At 38.2% G+C, this 19,630-nt stretch overlaps 2 protein-coding genes across 8 annotated transcripts in view; one reads left to right on the forward strand and one right to left on the reverse strand.

Moving 5' to 3' along the window:
- The window catches only part of LOC117788614, a 70,937-nt gene that overhangs the window by 36,916 nt on the left and 14,391 nt on the right, over positions 1–19,630 (forward strand). For 3 of the 7 annotated variants that reach the window (XM_034627425.1, XM_034627430.1, XM_034627431.1), the window contains 11 exons: positions 522–736; positions 790–1,036; positions 1,162–1,314; positions 6,837–7,084; positions 7,761–8,216; positions 11,850–12,050; positions 13,333–13,953; positions 16,151–16,332; positions 17,703–18,038; positions 18,154–18,436; positions 18,500–18,624. In XM_034627425.1, coding sequence (XP_034483316.1) covers positions 522–736; positions 790–1,036; positions 1,162–1,314; positions 6,837–7,084; positions 7,761–8,216; positions 11,850–12,050; positions 13,333–13,953; positions 16,151–16,332; positions 17,703–18,038; positions 18,154–18,436; positions 18,500–18,624 — 3,067 coding nt within the window. Of the gene's footprint in view, positions 1–521; positions 737–789; positions 1,037–1,161; positions 1,315–6,836; positions 7,085–7,760; positions 8,217–11,849; positions 12,051–13,332; positions 13,954–16,150; positions 16,333–17,702; positions 18,039–18,153; positions 18,437–18,483; positions 18,786–19,630 lie in introns of those variants that run through there. The other 4 variants (XM_034627428.1, XM_034627429.1, XM_034627426.1 and 1 more) reach the window with 3 other exon arrangements.
- On the reverse strand, positions 8,248–10,238 carry LOC117788617 (probable tubulin polyglutamylase TTLL1). Its single transcript, XM_034627433.1, has one exon. It carries the CDS (start codon positions 9,786–9,788, stop codon positions 8,310–8,312), a length of 1,479 nt encoding a protein of 492 aa, XP_034483324.1. The 5' UTR covers positions 9,789–10,238; the 3' UTR covers positions 8,248–8,309.

The following is a 19,630-nucleotide window of genomic DNA, read 5'->3' on the forward strand; positions in this document are numbered from 1 at the left end:
CTGTCAAATGAAATACAAGTTACCGTTAGTATTCGATAAATCTAAAATATTTTATGTTGTACAAAATCTCACAAAATGTTTAACATTTTATATAATCAGAACATTAAATCATAGCAAAAGATTTCACTAAATGATGATGGAGTATATTCCTAGAAAATTTAATCTTTTAGCTACGCATGTTACTTGTCAATCCATCAAATCGAAATACCCATTTATAGAAAACAGTTTAAGCATACAGTAGCACTTATAAATTGCAAAACAAAAATGCCGACAATAAATCGCCGAAAGGAATCCTTAGACCGAGTGGTTTTCCCCCCAACACTCGTTCGGTTCAGTCGGTTCAGTCGGTTCAAAGTGGACTCGTCAAATTGCCGGCAGCTCTGTCGACAGAACCTCCTTAAATGCATGCAAATCTATGCGTCCTAGTATGGTTTTTTGTTTCTTTTTTTTCTTTTATTAATGCCTTTCACCTATTTTTTTTTGTTATTGTAATTTTTGTCTGGCCTTTTTCGGGGGAACAGAGGCGCCTGTCCGTGTTCCGTGAACAAGACGTGCGTGGACCCGAATCAATCATGCAACTGTGATGTGAAAGAGAACAAATGGAATTCGGACGAGGGCTACTATCAGGAACCGCACAGTTTGGGCATTACCAACATGTACTTCCTACAGCAGAAGGATCTCGATGATGAGGCCCAGGGCCGCATCACACTTGGCCCCCTGGAGTGCGTGGAGACAAGTGAGTTGGCAGCTAACCCAACGAATAGTGACTACAATTTTCGACTCAAACAGATACACAGAAGTACGTGGTCACCTTTACAACATCGCAGTCGTATATTGAGGTGCCCGGTTGGCGTAAGGGCGACATTGCCTTCTCTTTTCGCACCACCGGCGAGAAGGCGATACTGTTGTTCCAGCCACCCATAAGAGCACACCATCCCTCGTTTATGGTCGCCCTAACTGGTGACTATCAACTGACATTCAATTTCACCCTCAGCACCGGCACCACAAGGGAACTCGTGATTAACTCTCATCGCAGGTAAGTGGAACAAACCATTGTCCATTGTTGATGAGCATGGTGAGCATGATGAGCATGATGATCATTCAATGGCACTAAATGCCAATTCGTAAGCAATTCCAATCGATTATCGTTAATTGTTGCAGGTTGAATGGCGGCGAATGGCATAAAATATGGATTGACTATAACCAATATCATGTGCGCTTCATGATAAATACCGATTACCAGATGCTCGATTTGTTGCCCGAGGAGGAGTTTGGACCATTCGAGGGCAGCATGTACATTGGTGGCGCCACATTGTAAGTACTTGCAACACGACTTTGATATAGGAACCATTGTTGGTTTGTGGCACAACGTTTTTATGGCTGCTTGCAACGCAATTGCGGCAACTGGGGCAGCTGTAATAATAACCACAGTGCAAAAACTCGCGGCCATCTCTCAATTGTTGACCATTCTCTGGACATTGGACATTCGACATTGGACATTCGACATTGGCCATTGCGGTCTATGCAATTTATTGCGGCAATTACGTTTTAATTATAAACGCGCGACTAACTGCCAGCTAACAGCACGTGGCAAGTAGCAGTTGCAACAAGCAGACAGTCAAAGTGATGACCTTAGGCTAATGATTATAACACTCCCAAGTCTCAATACTGGGCGTGAATTCCTTAGAAATCTGTTCAATCGAACTAAGCTACACAGAAAAAATTTACGCTATAATTCAATTAAAATATTCATGATTTTAGCACATACTGGATATGTATGTATTCAGAATAGGTTAATATGTCAAATATATTTAAAGAATTCCTGAGAACTCTGTTCAATCGAACAGAAAATAAAGCATTCCAAAATTCAAGCTTAAAAAATTCAAATTTTAGCATGATTTTAGCATAAAATATTTAATTCAAGTACACAATTCTTATGATAACCTGGGAAGTACAAATTTTGAATGAAAGCTAATTGAGTGAAAATACGAGATCACTGATTTTTTAATACAGTTTTTTTAATTTTATCCAGTATATTTGCTTTCTCTGTGCTCACTCCTGTCAAACTAAAGTAAACTCGAACAGTTGTGTAATTACAAAAACTGCTTATTAAAATGTATTTTAATCCAGTTACCAAGCCCTCTTTAAAATAGCACCACAATCACTCGTCGACCAACTCATTTGCACCACATAGACGCTGGCTTTATTCGCAAAGTACTCGTATCAAAAGAATTGCCATAATTAAATTAACTTCCCGCTGGAAATTCATTTCAAAGTCATTATCAATAATCAAGCCATGGCATAAAGCGCGTGGGGACTGGGGAAGGTGACTGGCGTCAAAAGTCGCCCCAAACTCGCGCACAACTCGCGCGCGTTTTTTTTTTACCCCATTTGCTGCGCTGCGTTGCGTTGTTGCCCCTTTGGCAGTTGGCAGTTGGGGCGCACTTAAAACGCGCTTATGCTTGATTGGCATAATTTATAAAGTTGTTTTTTTGCCACACACCCACACACACACACACGACAGACAGTTGTGCACACTCATAGATAGAAGGGAACTTGATGTGGCAGCTGCGTTGGGGCAAAGAGTTTTTGGTCTGGGCCACTTAACAAGCAGCGAGTATATCAAGTGAGTGTGTGTGTGTGTGTGTCTCTGTTTAATTATTAAAAATGTGCAAAATCAAATTGAAAATATAAAAAGTAATGAAGAAAATGTGTACACATTTGCACTTAACCTCAAACCAGTTGCGCGGGGAGGGGGGAAGAGGAAAGAGGAAAGCACCGCATCGCGACCCATTCATCAAATTTCGATGAGCGGTAAACACGCAGAGTAATTAACGGTAAAGTGCTCTGCTTTATATATACCCAGACCAAATCCCGGCCGAACCAAGCGCCTTTCACTCAGCCAATTAATGAGTTCAATTTATTTATACAAAATAAAAAGAAGCATCCGTGAGAGGGCAATGGGAAAACAGCGTAAAATTACAAGACCAAGAACACATATAATGCAATAAATGCACAATTATGAGTGATTGACTAACAGTTACTCCTTATTTGAAAGCTAAATTCGTCTAAATATCAAAAAATGTAGGCTTAAAAAAATGTATTGAATTTTTTCAAAATATTAACGATTGGTTTTTCCAAATTTCGAATCATAATTTGTTGCCTTCATTCACTTTATTCTTCGCAGTTATGTAGAATTTACATATACTTAATCAGAGACTTATTTCTTTTCAAAGGATCAGTTTTGTGTTCAAAATTGTCGAATATATTTTTGAAAATTATTAACTTTTATGTTCAGCTTATTTTGAAACTTATTTTGATATTTTTTTTTAACAACACTTAATTAAACTAGTTCAATTTATTATTTAAATAATGCCACCTAATTTTTACTTTATTTTATACTTATTTAAAGCATAAATTTAACAGTAGCAAACAATATACTCCATCTTCTGTTAAGTCTGTGGTATAGACTTATTGATGCACTTGGCCCTTACAAGGGCTCAACAAGGCTGTAAGGCAGCCTTCTCTGACTGGATACAGAGTAAGCCATTAAGCGGAATCAGTGCCAGCTCATAAATAAATGAGTTAATCAACATATTGACGCAGACACGGGCGAGAAGAGACTTTACCTTAATGCAGTGGGACACATTAAAGTAGAATAATGCCGATGGACTTTTAATTGATCCAGCGAGTCAATTTCTTGCAGACAAAAACTATTTAAAAATATTAAATAGCAGCGGCAAAATATATTCGCCAATTTGTGTTGTTAACAGCAGACTGAAGCCAAAGCCAAAGCTAAAGTGGAAAATGTGAAAATGCTGCTAATGATTGTTGTAATCGGGTTTTTATCAGCGGTTCTGGCCATGTCATGTTGTTTTAGAAATAGCAGCAGCATCAACAGCATCAACAGCAGCAGCAGCTATCTCGTGTCCTGTTTCCCATGTCCTGTTGATCATTTGCATGGTCATCGATTACCCGGCGGGTACGGCACATGCCGTGGCCAAAAACACAGACAAGTGGCGTGCCAAATATGCGAATTATTTGCCGCACACGCTGCAGGAAACAGGAAAACAACAACAACAACAACAGCAACAGCAACAACAAACGATGCAACGATGCAACGTTGGCCGCCATTGGGGAAAATGTGTCACTGTCGGCTGTCAGTTTGTCGTTTGTCGGTTGTCGCGTGTCGTGTATGTCGCAGCGGCCATGAATGAATGAAAAGTGCTTAATTGCTTGTGACGGTGTTAAATAAATTCTTAATTGCTTCGCACTTTGCGCGCTTGCAACGTTAATAGGATTTCCTCTCTATCCGTTTTATACCCTACCCCCCACCCCCTGTCTGTGTGAAGTGCAGTTACCCCCTCCCACAATTTGTCTGTCTTCTATAGGCTGTCAAGTTTCTTCTATTTTTTTTTTATATTTTTTTTCTTTAATTTTGTGCAATTTTATTTCATTTACGCTTTTTTGTTGTTGTATATTTTTATTTCGGCGGCCAGCAAGCGTGCAAATCCTTTTAGCCAAGTGTCAGCCAGTCGACGGCACATCATTTGCAAGGCAAAGCGCTAAATTTCATTTTACAACGCGTCGCCCGAAACCCATTTCACCTCCTCTGTCCCTTACCTCTTTGGCTGTAACACGTGGCGTATGCGCAATGCTGCCTGTCGCTGACGTTGAGAGTATGAGTGAGCGAAAAAAACAAGTGAGAATGAGCAAGTAAAATGTGCTCGACGTACTAGTACCCTATAAACAGTAGGTTACCCTTTAAAATAACTGTAATTAACATGCAAATGTTTTCTTATTTTTTAGATTATGTTGAGAAATTGAATAGCTATTTAAAATTTAATATACATTTTTAAAATATACAGCATAGAAGTACTTACATACTAAATTTACTTACTCTAACGCTAATACGCACTGAGTTCAATGGGGTTGAAATGAAATATATATAGCAAAATAATGTGGGAAAGCTTAAATCATCCAGCAGTTGAGTAAATATTTACTCACTAGCATATTTGCAACTACAACAATTTGTTAATTCATTAGACGCTTTTTAAGCTATCTGTTTTCTATAGGGTATTAAAAATTAACATGTGACACATGCACACAAAAAATGCAGCACACGTTGGCAAAAAAACTAATGACTTAAGAGCTTAAGAGTACAAGCTGCAGATTGCAATTACGTTAAGGACTCTTTCGCTCTCTCTCTCTCTCTCTCTCGCTCTCTCTCTCAATGTCGTTTGGACCGTAAGGATACGCTGTATTAACGGGTTGCTTATTGCCATTGCTGCTGGCCAATTTGTTTGGCATTATTCAATAACTTTGACGCTTAAAGAACAATTACACAACTTAGCAAACAATTACAAGCAAAGCGGTGACAAACTTAAAAGAAATGGTCATAAAATGGGGGAATACGACGGAAAATGACAGAGAAAAAAGAAAAGGAAAAAGTGAAACCCCAATGCGAGTTGGGAATTTCTTTTATTTAAAACAAGAATTTTAATTTTGCTTAGAGCTTTTCTCAGAAAACACTCGTCGGCGACTTGTAATGAAATTTACATAATTTAGAAAGACATTTGAGCAACTTTCGTTTGGCGCTGAACGCGTATAAACAAGACATTTCCGCCACTTTAATTTTCAAAAGCTTACACTTGAGATTTTATTGGCCAATTCATTGTTGGCCAACACAGCGAGACCAAGCACTGCTACCAAAAAAAAGGGTAGGTCTGATATTGGGTTGAGAGGGTATGCGGAATGCTTTGCACAAAAGTTGAAAGCGAACGAAGCTTGCAAATTGGTGAAAAAAAAGTGAAAGTACGGTTATAAGTTCTAGGAAGCCAGACAAAAGGGTAAGCGGAGCATAGACGATGTAGTGATGCCCTTACACTATATAAAAAGTGAATTAATTTTAAGAACTCTTTATAGATTTCATGCTGGTGACTTTATTTGGTACAAATAGATATTCAATTTAATTTAAATAAAGCCAGCTGATTTTGACACTACTACAATACTAAAATAATGTCAAAAACTTTTAATATTCTCTCTATTTGTATTTCAAATTAGAATCTATATTTGAAAAGAGTATGGTTTAAATCCTAAAAACCTTTACTTTTCGTTATACTTTTGTCATAAATAAATACTTAATAAGTTGTATACATTTCATATAATTTTAATTATTATTTTGCTGAGAAATGAAACAGGTCTAACTTTTACAAAGTCTGACTAAAGAGCTAGACGTAGTAAAAGCGAAAATATGCAGATTGTAATAATTAGAAATAGATACTAAGCAAGATGCAACTTTAGCTCATAACTAATTTAATATTTAACTTTGTCAAAGTTGCCCAAGCTCAGGGAGAGTATAAAAAGAATTTAAGTAGGGTGAATGGCAATAGGAAAACTAAGAAAAAGTTTGGAAAAAAAATGGAAATAGAAGCGGGAAGAGTGGGAGGCAAACTTTAGTCACTATTGCCAGCGATTGTAGCTACTTGCAATCGTTGTCAATGTCGGTCCTTTGATGCTGCGTCCTTTTTGGTTCTCCTTCGTCGTCTGCTTCGATTTACAGCTGGTGGCAAACTTGAAAGCTGAAAGGCGTCGCGGTCGCATCAACATTGGGATTGTGCGACCAAACTGTCGACTTGGGGGTCATACTTTATTTGCATAAAGTCAGATAAAGTTGAGTTTCTGGGGTCGTGATGATATTTTTTTTTTGTTATTTGCACTGCAGCTGCAAATGCCGTTGCACAGCATAAGTCAACTTATTGAATATCAAATAACAAGGTCATAATATAAAATAATCCCTAATCAATTGCCAACCTCTGTTCTATTTTTTTTCACAGCGATCTGCTTAAAAAACTGTCTGTTAAAGCCGGACTTATTGGCTGCTTCCGTGGCCTGGTGGTGAATGGCGAAATCTTGGATATCTATAGCTATATGTCGGTGCATCTGTCGGAGATTATCAAGGACTGCAAGCCATCCTGTGTGCCATCGCCCTGTCGCAATGGTGCTCAGTGCAAGGAACTGTGGAGCAGCTTTAAGTGTGTCTGCAACAATCCTTGGGCACATATAGGCGAATTCTGCGAAACAAGTGAGTAGAGTGTGAGAATGGGAGAAAAGGGGAACGGAGGGAATTGTGATCTAATTCCAGGAAGTGAAAATAAAATCTACAACCAGAAAAAAATATTACCTAAAAAGGCCGAAAGTTACCATATATAATTATTTTTTTTTTAATAAAGGGATATATATTTTGAATCAAAATTTTAAATTTTATAGCAACACAGTTCTCTAGATTTATGTTTCACCATAGTCTGATTTACTTAGACGTATAAAACACATATGATTTTAAATTTCAATTTTAAAAATTAATGTGAAGGAAACAGTAACATGGATTGCAACAAAGCTTTTTATTTCTACTATGGAATTTTTTAAAAATTCCTATTCATAAATTTTATATAAATAATTTTCTATAAATATAAATAATTTAATATAAATCATTTTAAATTTCATATTCTTAATTATAAATAAAAGGAACACATTTTTTCCTATTTTAACATCGGAAATACAAAATAACACATAATCCAAATTTTTTTTATTTTAATATAAATGATTCAAAATAAAACTGGTTTTTTATTTCAAAATGAAAGTTAAAAACGTTTTCTTAGCTTTAAAATAAAAATTGGAGAATAATAATAATTTTTATATTAAAAAATTACAGTTAGTGAGTTATTTTTGATTTTAAAATAAAATTCCCTCTTAAATTACAGATATCAATGAGAAGGCTTTGACTTTCATCAATCGTGAGTCGTTCCTCATGCGCAATTATTTCAGTGTAACAGCCACGCCTGCAATTCTCCTCAATGGCATCGAGGGCGAACGTGAGATGCTCAAAGGAATTCTCAGCCAGAATTTGCTGATCAATCTGCGCACTTACGATACGAATGCCTTAGTGCTCTATGCCAACGATCACTACAACAACTTTATACATCTCTACATCAGTCAGGCACGTGAGATTGTCTTTCTTTATAACTATGGCGATGAGATTGTCAACCTGACACTGCTGGATGAAACGTTGATGGCCAACTTGAAGAGCATTCAGGTGGCTATCATAAGGGAAGAGCAGGAGACTCGCATGCATGTGAATCAACGCAGTGTGAGCATCGATCGTGGCACGCTGCTCCTGGATGAGTATGCCAATCGACCCTGGAGCAATCCAGAGAAGGGTAAGTGAGAGGGGAAGAGTAAAAGCAAGTCTAGTCTAAGTTATATTTATTAAAAAACACATAGTAGCTGTGCAACCATAGGAGTTATTTTCGTCACTTCCAGCGGCTGCTGAGCTTTGAGGATTTGGCATGCGAGTTGTTGCTGCTGCTCTGTGCCTCATCCTGTGCCGCCAACTCCTCATCGATGAGCAGCTCAAAGTTGCCCAAAGCATCTGCACTGGGTATCTTATTCCAGCGCACATCTGGCACACCATCTGGTGGCAATACCACCGATAGAATGTTGTCTATTAACTTGTATTTCAGTATGCGATCGTTGACTGTGGTCGAGGTTAAAGAGGGCGAGGCATTCACTTCCACCAGCCAAGGCTTCAAAGCGTTATCAATGATGATATCATAGCCATAGCATTCAAAGCAATGTCTATCGCTGGCCATCACAGGTGCAACGGCTCTCAGAGAGTGCACTATCAGCCAAGAGATGGCGCCAAAGAGCCGATCCGTGACTTCCTTGCCTCGTGTGCCTTCCAAGTAGAGTGCCAGATTCTGCACCGACCATTTGCCGCCATGCAACGTGTTGTATTCCCCTCCATGCTTCTGCACACTCACATTGGTCAGATGCACATACATGTTGTCCAGCTCCGTCACACTCGTATCATACTTCACTGTACAAAAGCGACAGAATCCTTGTTTGAAGAGATATGCCTTCAAGGGTCGAAATGAGGCGACCAATACATAAAGACGCAGGTCAAACTTCTTTCCTCCAATTAGCAGCGGATTGTCAATGTAGCGTGAGATGACATACGACTCCTTGGCAATCTGTGGATGAAATGGACCCTTGGCCTCCCTGGACCACTTCTTCAACTTGGACAGCTTGTTGATGAGAAAGATGCCGGCACCTTGAGACTTGCCACACGGCTTCATGATCCATGTGCTCAGCGGAAACTTGCGATACTCCTCCACAAACATATTGTAATCCGCCGGCAGCACAAATGTGGTGGGCACAAAATCCAAATACACATAACGCGTGCCACTTGAATTATTTGATTCGGTCTTCTCGGCCAAGGGATTGCCATCACGCTCGAGATCCTTGCGATAGCGTTTAATGTTCTTCACCAGCAAATCCTTGCGTGAGAGCTCATAATGATTGGGAAAATGATTGATCATCTGATTGTCATGCATGCGATAGCCACTGTCCACGCTGAAGATATTCCGACACGTCTGCACTCCGGCCCAATAGAAATGCCAATCATCATCGCCATTCACCTGATGCCAGCCACGTTTCTCAAAGTTGTTGACCAACACCGACTTGTCCAGATCCGTGCAGAAGCCAATTTTGATTCTATCATGTGCGGCATTCGCACCACCAGCACCACTATTGGCCACATTCCCCGCTCCGGGCAGACGGCCGTACATTGTGGCAACACTCTGGTCGATTGTCGGCTGCAGACTGGCAATGTGCCACGCTTGCGTCAAGTCGCAGAGCCAAGCAGTGGCGTCGCCACCTGCACCACCACCTGCCCCACCAGCGTTGCCACCTGCCCCGCTGACCCCGTAAACTCTGACATGACCGAACATTGACTTGACGTTGCCTTAGCTTCGTTGTTTTATTTTTTTTCTCTTTTATTGACTGCAAGTTATTGAACCAACAAAGGCTGTCGTCCTTTCGTCCTTTCGACCTGTTATTGTTTTGCTTTTATAGCGCCGAAAAAGTCGCAACTCTTTAACTAACAAACTGTCGTTGTTGTTGTCGTCGTTGTTGTTGTTGCTGTCGTTGCCGTTGGCAGCACTTGCTACTTGCCGCTTGCAACGTCCTGAGTGACTTTTTTATGCACCGCCAAGCGCAGCATGAAAATTTTCAAAATAGTTTAGCAAGTAAAGTTGCAAAAATTCCAAACAAAATTTTACGCACACACACACAACCCAAAAAAATCTGTGCACTCCGATCGCCAAAATTATTTGCACTTGAAATACTTTTTTTATGCCAACAATCAGCCACTTTATGTGTGTGTGTCAGTGTATGTGTGTGTGTGTTTGTTAGTATGTTAAAAAAACCAACAAAAAAAAACTGTTTCAAATGAAAGCAATTCAAAATGGTTGAACAACTTTTTTACTATGGCATAAAAAACATGGAACTGCTTTATAGTTTTATGTTGGAAATTTTTTGAGGCGCACATATGTTAATAAAAACTGCAACGAACTAAATTGTTGATGCGAAAAGCGCATTTTATAATCGAATCTATCACATGTTTGCATAAAGAATTAGCTTCTAATAAAAACATTCAAATACTCGAATTAAATTCAATTCGCATTTAAATTCACAACAAACAGAAATAATATTGCCAAAAGCAATTTCACAAACAATTCAATTGCTTAATAAAGTAAATTGAATTGCTTCATAAATTAAATCGCATTAATATTAAGTCTTACAGGCACTTTAAACGACACACATTCAAATGCCTGCACTGAGAAAAATTCGTAGGAAGAATATATTATATTGAAATACAAAAATCGTTACCAATTTTTTTCAAAACTAAAAATATATATGTTTTTTTCATAGTTTAATTTAGTTTAATTACTTATACTACGAAAATTTGGTCCAATGATTGTTTTTAATTATAATCAGCTTGCATTTTCTATTTAAAGCACAGATAGAATTTTGCTGTTAATATTTCAAAAGATAAACATGTTATTTAATTTAAAAAATTGCTCAGTTAATTTTCGCAGTGTAAGGCTAATATTTCAAATGTGTTTAACTAGTTTTCAATTGGCCCTTTAATTAATAAGGATATATAAGTATGTAAAGTGTTTACATTGCACGTGCTGCAACTCTAGGCCATTGGTATTTGTGCCGCAAAATTGCAGGTTGAAATCTCACAAAATGTTCAGAATTGGGCAAATCAATCAAGGAACTCGTAACTCGATGCTATGGCAGCAATTGGCAGAAATTTTGTATGACCCATAGAGAGAGAGAGGAAGAGTAAGTGAGAGTGAGAGAGTGATAGAGCTAGAGAGAGACACAGACACTGACACTGGCACACAAAATCAATCATAATTACCCGTCGTGAATGTAATGCGAAATTGGTGCTGCCACATTTTGGGGCAAGTATAGAAGCACATGATTGCAAATCGTCCATACTTTGCACAGAATAACACATGAGCACTTATGTAATTAAATGCGTTAACTGGAATTATAGTCAGACAGAGAGACAGACAGACAGACAGACGGACAGACAGACGGACAGACGTACAGACAGACAGATAGACAGACAGACAGACAGACAGATAGATAGATAGTTAGATAGAGAGACAGATAATTTTGGCTGGCATGCAGGACCGCAACCAAAGGCCATAGATAACTGGAGAATTGAGCGACGGTTCAGACGAAATTGAATACGAACCGGGATTCGGGTTCAACAAACATTTCAATTAGACAAACTTAAGCTCGAAATGCCATGGTCCAAAAGCGAAGGGCCCACAAAACCGAAAATGCCACGGCAAATGAAGGCTCATTTCCGCACAAGCACACACATAAGCACAAAGAGGGAAATATAGGGATAGAGGAGAGAACAGAGAACAGGGAACAGAGTTTGGGATAGATAGTGGTCTGTGCCTCATTTGATTTTGTTTATTTTGCAGAGGTTCTATCGCCACATCGTCCCCCCGCACCGCCCACCGAGTACTTTCAGTTCCACGTTGGCGGCTATGATCCGGTGAATTTGCTACGCCCAAATGTGGATGCACCGTCCCTGGAGGGCTACATTGGCTGTATACGGGGCCTGAAAATAGGCGCCCAGTTGATCGACTTGGCGGAAATCAATGAAAGGAATATAGCGCCCAGTAAGTACCAAGTATAAATCAATTTTCAGTGCCGTTTGCCACAATTTGCGGTACCAAACAACCCAAAGACGTAAGCCGTAGTCAAGTCTAATGCCATTTTGGGAGGCTAAGAGCCTCAAATGCAACTACGTTTTGTGGCCGCCGCACTTGCAACTTAATATGCATGCAATTTCCGCTAAGTGCAGCGCCTGTTTGTGCGGCATGTACGAGTACGAGTACGAGTACGAGTACGAGTATTCCAACTCATACTTGAGCCACTTTGTGGCACCAAGATTAATGCCAATGCGATAAACGTGGAGCATAGACAACGCGGCGTATGATTTATGCGGCCACACATGCCACGGAAATTGCAACCCGACATTGATGCGATTATGTGGCATGAATGCCTGCCACAAAAGGCCACAAATTTTCGAAAATCAACTATGAATATAGCTGACTCGCAACAAAAGCTTCATCAATAGCATTTGACTTACCTCATACGAATTTCGAATATGTCCGGAGTCAAAACACAGTAAAAAAAAATACATTAATTTTTGATTTTTTCATGTTAGATTTTACTTAACAAAAAACATACTGAAATGTCAAAATTAATTTAAATTATAATAGAAATTAATTATAATATTAAAAGCAAACTAAAAATAAAATTTTATACTGTTTTTGAAGTGCACACACTTTAAATTAACGCTAATTTAGTTAAATCAATGTGTAAATTTCCTGTTTCCATATTAAATACATTTTGAAGGCTTAGTTAAAATATTTTGCAGTAGTAGAAAAAATTAGGAAATGTAAAATAAAAAATATTTTTTAAAAAAATTAACCGATTTTTGAATTCACCATTTCATAAGATTTTAATTTTTCCCATTTTTGTATACAGATTTTTATTTCCTAATAACATTATTCCTATTTATTGGTTTCCTTTTTAATATGAAAATTTCATGCTTCATAGGTTTGTTGTCCTAATTTTTTTTCCAAATTTTGAAGTATTTTTTTTTTTAAATATAATTTGCTTTATTAAACTGACACTTTCAATCATTTTTCCCTACAGCTCAGGAGGGTGATATAAAAAATATTTTATTAAAAACTAAAAGATTTTGAAATTTATGCTGCTAGAATTTTACTTTGTCCATTTTTGTATCCTGGTTTTAATTTCCTACAAACAATTATATTTCTATGTTTGATTTTCTAATTCTGATGTTCAAAAAACACGCTTCCTAATTTTTTCAAATTTTGAAGATTAATTTTTCTTAATTAAACTGACACTTTCAATCATCTTTCCCTACAGCTCAGGAGGGTGTCTTGCCCAATTGCCAGATCAAATGCGATGCGGAGCCTTGCAAGAATGGCGGCATCTGCCAGGAGCATTTCGCCGAGCAGATGTCCACCTGTGATTGTGAGCACACCAGTTTCCTCGGCGAGTTCTGTTCGGTGGAGAAGGGCGCCGATTTCAGTGGGGAATCGACGTTGCAACGCAAATTCGAGCTGCCCAGCTCCGGACGTGTGGACTATGTGCGTCTACAGTTGGCCTTCTCCTCGTTCGATCTGCGTCGAGCCAATCGCATTATGTTGCTGCTGCAGACAGCAGCTGAGCGCAGCTATTACCTTCTGTTGGCCATCACCTCCGATGGCTACCTGCAGTTCGAGGAGGATCGCGAGCGTGGCCAAACCGTAGGTGCTCGCATCGATCGGAATTTCCTGAACAGTGCCAGGCACTCGGTCTACTATGTGAGGAATGGCACACAGGCACAGCTCTACATTGATCGCGAGCAGGTGCCGCTAACGGACTTTGCGGCACGTGTGCTGACCACAACACTGGATGAGGGCGCAAATCGGGCACAGATCGGTGGCATTAATACAACAGATTCACGCTTCGCTGTCTTCAAGAGCTACAGCGGCTGCCTGTCAAGTGAGTAACCACTTTCTGTGTATATCCTTAACAGCGACCAAGTCATAAATTTGAGCTCGGTTGTCCATTAATTTCTTTTGCTACTCAACAAAAAAAAATACAAGTTGAAAGGCTATAGTCGAGATGCCGACCATAGAATACCTCTTACTTATTTCAAGATATATTAAAGTACCTTTTAGCAATTTCTATCTAACAAAAACTACTGCATACTTTTGGTTGCTGGAATTGTCTTAATTTTTAATAACTTTGGTTAGCTATTACTGCCGTTCTACTTGTCCGATCGTGCTGTGGTTAAGTGAAATGATAGTTAATATTAATAAAAAACGTTATTTATATATACTATATATAGTTGCTGGAGTTGCCTTAATTTTTAATTACTTTGGTTAGCTATTACTGCCGTTCTACTTCTCCGATCTTGCTGTGGTTAAGTGAGGTGATAGTTAATATTAATAAAAAACGTTATTTATATTCTTTATAGAGTCGGAAATGTCTCCTTCTTCTGTTATATACATTTCAACGAATACAATATACCGTTTTGCTTACTTTTAAGTAACGGGTATTTAAAATGAAAAAAAAAAAAACTCCTTGATGTCCCGTCGTCTTTGTTGTTGCCTCATCAAGTTGCTGCCACGCCCTGTCGTGTTGCTGCAAGTTTATGAACTGGGGCTGCTGCAACTGCAACCACTTTGTTGACCAAAAATTAAATTTATTCGACGCCATAAAAAGTCATTTCCGTGGTCGATGCCATAAATTTTGTCAGTTTTTGCACTTAAGATTTACTGTGGCTCATATTTAAATTGTTGCTGTTGTTGTTGTTGTTGTTGTTGCTGTATTGCGGGTAACACACTTTGATTAAAACTCAGCTCACAACTAGCTAGCCAGCTGTTGGGTTCAGCTAACTGCCACGCCCTCGTACGCCCCCTCACGCGCCACATGCGCATGTGTGCGAGCTGTTAAAACGTGGCCCATTAAAGCGACCATCGAAGCGCGTTAGTTTGCCAATGGCCATAAACAGGGCCAACGCCAAAAACAGCTACTCCCCCTCCCCTCTCCCTTCCCCTCAGACACTGGCTCTCACTGCACACTGGTTCTTAAATCGATATTGAAAAACTTTGTCTTGGAAGCTTAGTTAAATTTCCATAATATCAATTGAAATAGTTTCCACTATTTGAAGAGTAAATTGAAATATTTCAATATAAATTTGGAGAATTTTTAAATATTTTTAAACCACTTAAAGAGCTCAAAATAAAATATATTTTTAAGTTTCCTTTGACAATTGCATTAAATTACAATTAAAAACTGTGTTATTTTATTTTGTTTGTCATTTTGGCAACTATATTAAATGTTATATATTATTTGAATATATTATTTTTCTACATATATTGTACAAAAAATTAATGATTTTTTTTTGAAAGTTATTTGTTAATTTGTGTATTTAAAAAATATTACTTACTTTAACAATTAAAGAAATATGACAAATGTCCTTTAATGTCAGGATAACCTAGTATTTTAAGAAACTTTGAGTACTTTTAAATTAAGTTTAGAAGATAAGAAAATGGTTCAAATCAGTCAACTGATAAATTTTTTTAAAATAATTTAAATATCCTAACTCTCGTACTACTATTTTTTGACTTTATTGAGCTTATTAATTTATTTGATCTTTAAATAAATTGTTTGTGTTCCACAGACATCGAAAACAGATTCTTCGATTACATTTCTCTTCATACAAATTTAATCGAAATCAGGAACTAAGCTAATTTGATATGCATTTCCTTTTGTAATATCCTGGCTAACATTTAATCAGTGTGCATTTGTCAGCCACACCCACTTTCCAACAAATTACAAGTCAGCACACACACACAACACACACGCACAACAGCAGCGGGCAGTTAACTTAAGGTATTAAAAATTTTATTGCTAATTTGGGCAAGGCATAAAATATGCACGACTGGGCACAGCCAAAGAAGAGAGGCTCCCCTTTCCTTAATTCGGTCTTCCCCTCCCCTGATTGAAACCACCTTTGAACCCACTTCCATTTTCCATTGCAATTTGTTGGCCTAAGACCAGCTGTCCGTCTGTCCGTCCGTCCGTCTGTCCGACTTGACTGCCACAACACATTTGCATTTCAATTTGAATTAATGACCAATACTAATGAAAATTTCAACCAATATTCCCAATTGGCTTGAATCAAGCGCAGACATCTACATACAGGTGAATGGACACATTATGAAGCCACTGGAGGAGTACATGCTGTTCACTAAATCCGGTGCGGACAATATAACGGTCATAAATCCGCAGGGCGTACGCAGTGCACAGTGCAATGCCAAATTCGATGTGACTGAGCAGCCAACCCAAGAGCCCATGGTCAATGTGAGCATGGTAAGTACACAGAGAGAAAAAAGTCATACTAAACATATTTGGAAAAAATGAAAGTGAATGAAAAATTGAAATTTTTTCAATTTTGATGCAGAATTAAAATAGAGGCCAAATAATGATAAAATTGATATTCCGCAAGGAAATCGGTTAAGATTTGACAAAGTTATGACAGTTTGAAGTTTGTGAAAAAGTGTCAAGGGGAAAGTATGGAAAAAATTGACAATGATGGAAGAAAAATTAAGTTTTCCAATTGTGATGCAGAATTAAAATAGAGGCCAAATAATGATAAAATTGATATTCCGCAAGGAAATCGGTTAAGATTTCTTAAAGTTATGACGGTTTGAAGTTCTGAAAATGTGTCTACTGGGCAGAATGGAGAACAGTGGACAGTGATTGAAAGCACGCAAAAATTGACAGTGAGGGCAAAAAAAATATATTTTCCAATTTTGATGCAGAATCAAATTAGAGGTCAAAACAATATAAAATTGACATTCCGCATGGAAATCGCTAAAAATTTGCCAAAGTTATGGCAGTTTGAAGTTCTGAAAAGATGTCCCCGGGTATGTATAGACAGTGACCCAATGTGGAAAAATTGACAGTAAGGTCAAAATATTTACATTTTCCAATTTTGATGCAGAATTAAATTATAGGTCAAATAATTATAAAACTTACATTCCGCAAGTAAATCGGTTAAGATTTGACAAACTTATAGCAGTTTGAAGTTCTGAAGAGGTGTCCTCGGGAATGTATGGACAGTGATCCAATAAGAAAAATTGACAGAAATGTCAAAGAATTTACATTTTCCAATTTTAATGCAGAATCGAAATATAGGTCAAATAATGATAAAATTGCCAATCCGCAAGGAAATCGGCTAAGATTTGAAAAAGTTATGAGAGTTTGAATTTTTGAAAAGCGTCAAAAAAATAATCGACTTTAAACTTTAAGTCTTAAAGTTGTTGAAAATCGCTTTCGCGGAAATCAAGATGTCGATTTTTCGAGGTATTATTACATCACTAATTAAAAATTATTTATACTCTATAAATCGTTAATAGAAGTTTTTGACTGATATGATATCAGTGATATCGCTTATTATAGCTAATTTTGGAATTTTTGTGTATTCCACGTTAGCGTAACATATTTACTTTACATTAGTTTATATAGTTAAAATTGGCATTTATAAGTACCAATTTCTGGAGTTTTCTCTCAGTATAAAAGGAGAGACCAGAGAGAGAGAGAGAGAGAGAGAGTGAGAGGGAGGATAGGAAAAAGTTAAAGGCAACGAGGCGCCAAATTGTGCTAATGAATGCGCTATTGTTGATCCGTTTGTCCGTTTGTTACGTTTGTTACGTTCGCAACGTTTCCAACAATTACAGATACCGGAACCTTGGGTCGAGGAGCCGCCACAGCGAGTGCCCTACATATCGAAATTCGTTTACGATGTGGACAAGAAGGAGGACTCCACACAGATGCTGTTCATAACGCTGACCAGCGTGTTTGTCATCATTGTCATTTGCTGCATGCTCGAGGTATATCGCAGTCATTTGGCCTACAAGAAGCGCATCGAGCGCGAAACGGACGAGGACATTATTTGGTCCAAGGAGCAGGCAACCAAAATGCACGAGTCACCAGGTGTTAAGGGTACAACAACAACAACAGCAACCGGCAACTCGGCAGGCAAGCCGATGTTGCCAGCGTACAGTTATAAGGCGGTGAGTAAAGCACTTGCAACATGTTGAATTAACAATCCAATAATGAGATTTATTCACCCTCATTACCATTACCCTCTCACTCACTCTCTTTCTGCTTGGGTTTATTGTGTTGCAGCTGCCGCAGGAGGACAAGAAGCCAGGCAATGGTGCACCCTTGGTTGGCATACTGAAGAATGGCAATGCAACGACACAGACAACGACAACGACACCCAGCACACCCACAGCTGCCACAAAGAATGGCGACATTGCCACACGCATTGAAGAGGAGCTCGAAGATGAAGAGGAGCATCAGGAGGCAAAGGAATCTTTGGTGGCGCCACCCAACGAGCAGCTGCTTAACCTCAGCGCGGTTGCAACGCCAACGGATGCGGCTGCGGCTGCCACAAATGGTGCATCATGTAAATTACTTAAAAAGCCACGCCAAATGACAATATATGACAATAAGTTGATGGCATCTTTTACAGCTGCCACCGAGGCGACAGAGCCGACGTCGACGTCGACGTCAACGTCGACCGAGGCAGCGGCAGGCACTGTTCAGGTGAACGGTCAGCCGGATGCTGCTGTGGATGCCACAACGACGATACCGGTAAGCCGTGTGCCCCTTGTGCCACAACATTTTCACAAATTGGCGCCCCTCGTCACAATTAGTGAGCTGAATTTGCATGAATTGTAAGAACTTCCCACCACACATTCATGTATATAACAAGAACAAGAATAAACATGTCATTACATAACGCTTAATACATACATAAAGCATGGACATACACAAACAACACCCAAAGGACACTCAAAGCATGGAAAAGCCAAGGAAAATCAATGAAAATTCATAAGTAATGAAAATACATTTCTACACATATCCATTTATATCTAGTCGATTTACTTTATACATAGGTTGGTTTTAATAATATGATATTAAATGATTTTCAAATTCCATAAATACTAAGCATGAAAATTATAAGCTAACAGTTGTTTTTGTGAACTTTATATACCCTGTAGGCAGAGCGAAAAAGAGTCGATGTCTTCTATAAATTTTTATAGTTAATTCCATTTTATTTTACAATTTTACAATTATTTGTCTAGAATTAATTTATATGCCTTTTCGTTTGTTGCTACAGGGTATCACTTAGTCGAGCACTCTCGACTGCAACACTTACAAACTTTAAATTCGATTTCTGGCAAAATTAATCAGCTCGTATATTTGATTTAATAGATCGAAAATATCGTATTGCATCATATTAAGCCAGCTTATAGATTAGCTCGCCACACCTTTAATTTACAAAATCATGTTTTATTAACTTGTGTGTGTATGTGTGTGAGAGTGTGCTGGTGTATATTTGCATATTGTAACTTGAAACTGGGCATTTAATTAAATTCAAATTTAAATTTAATTTGATTTAACTATATAAACAAATAAATATGTGAAAACAATGAAAATATGGTACAAGTGAAATCAAAACAATTTCTTCGCTGTTCACAGATTTTTATCATCAAAACTGTCACGCAATTTTACAGTGTTTGCATTTTGTATGCAACGGCATTAACAATATTACGATTTATTATGATTTATTATGGAGTGTTTAAGAGTAGGCAAA

Source organism: Drosophila innubila (assembly GCF_004354385.1).
Source record: "Drosophila innubila isolate TH190305 chromosome 3L unlocalized genomic scaffold, UK_Dinn_1.0 0_D_3L, whole genome shotgun sequence".
NCBI classification, from domain to species: domain Eukaryota; kingdom Metazoa; phylum Arthropoda; class Insecta; order Diptera; family Drosophilidae; genus Drosophila; species Drosophila innubila.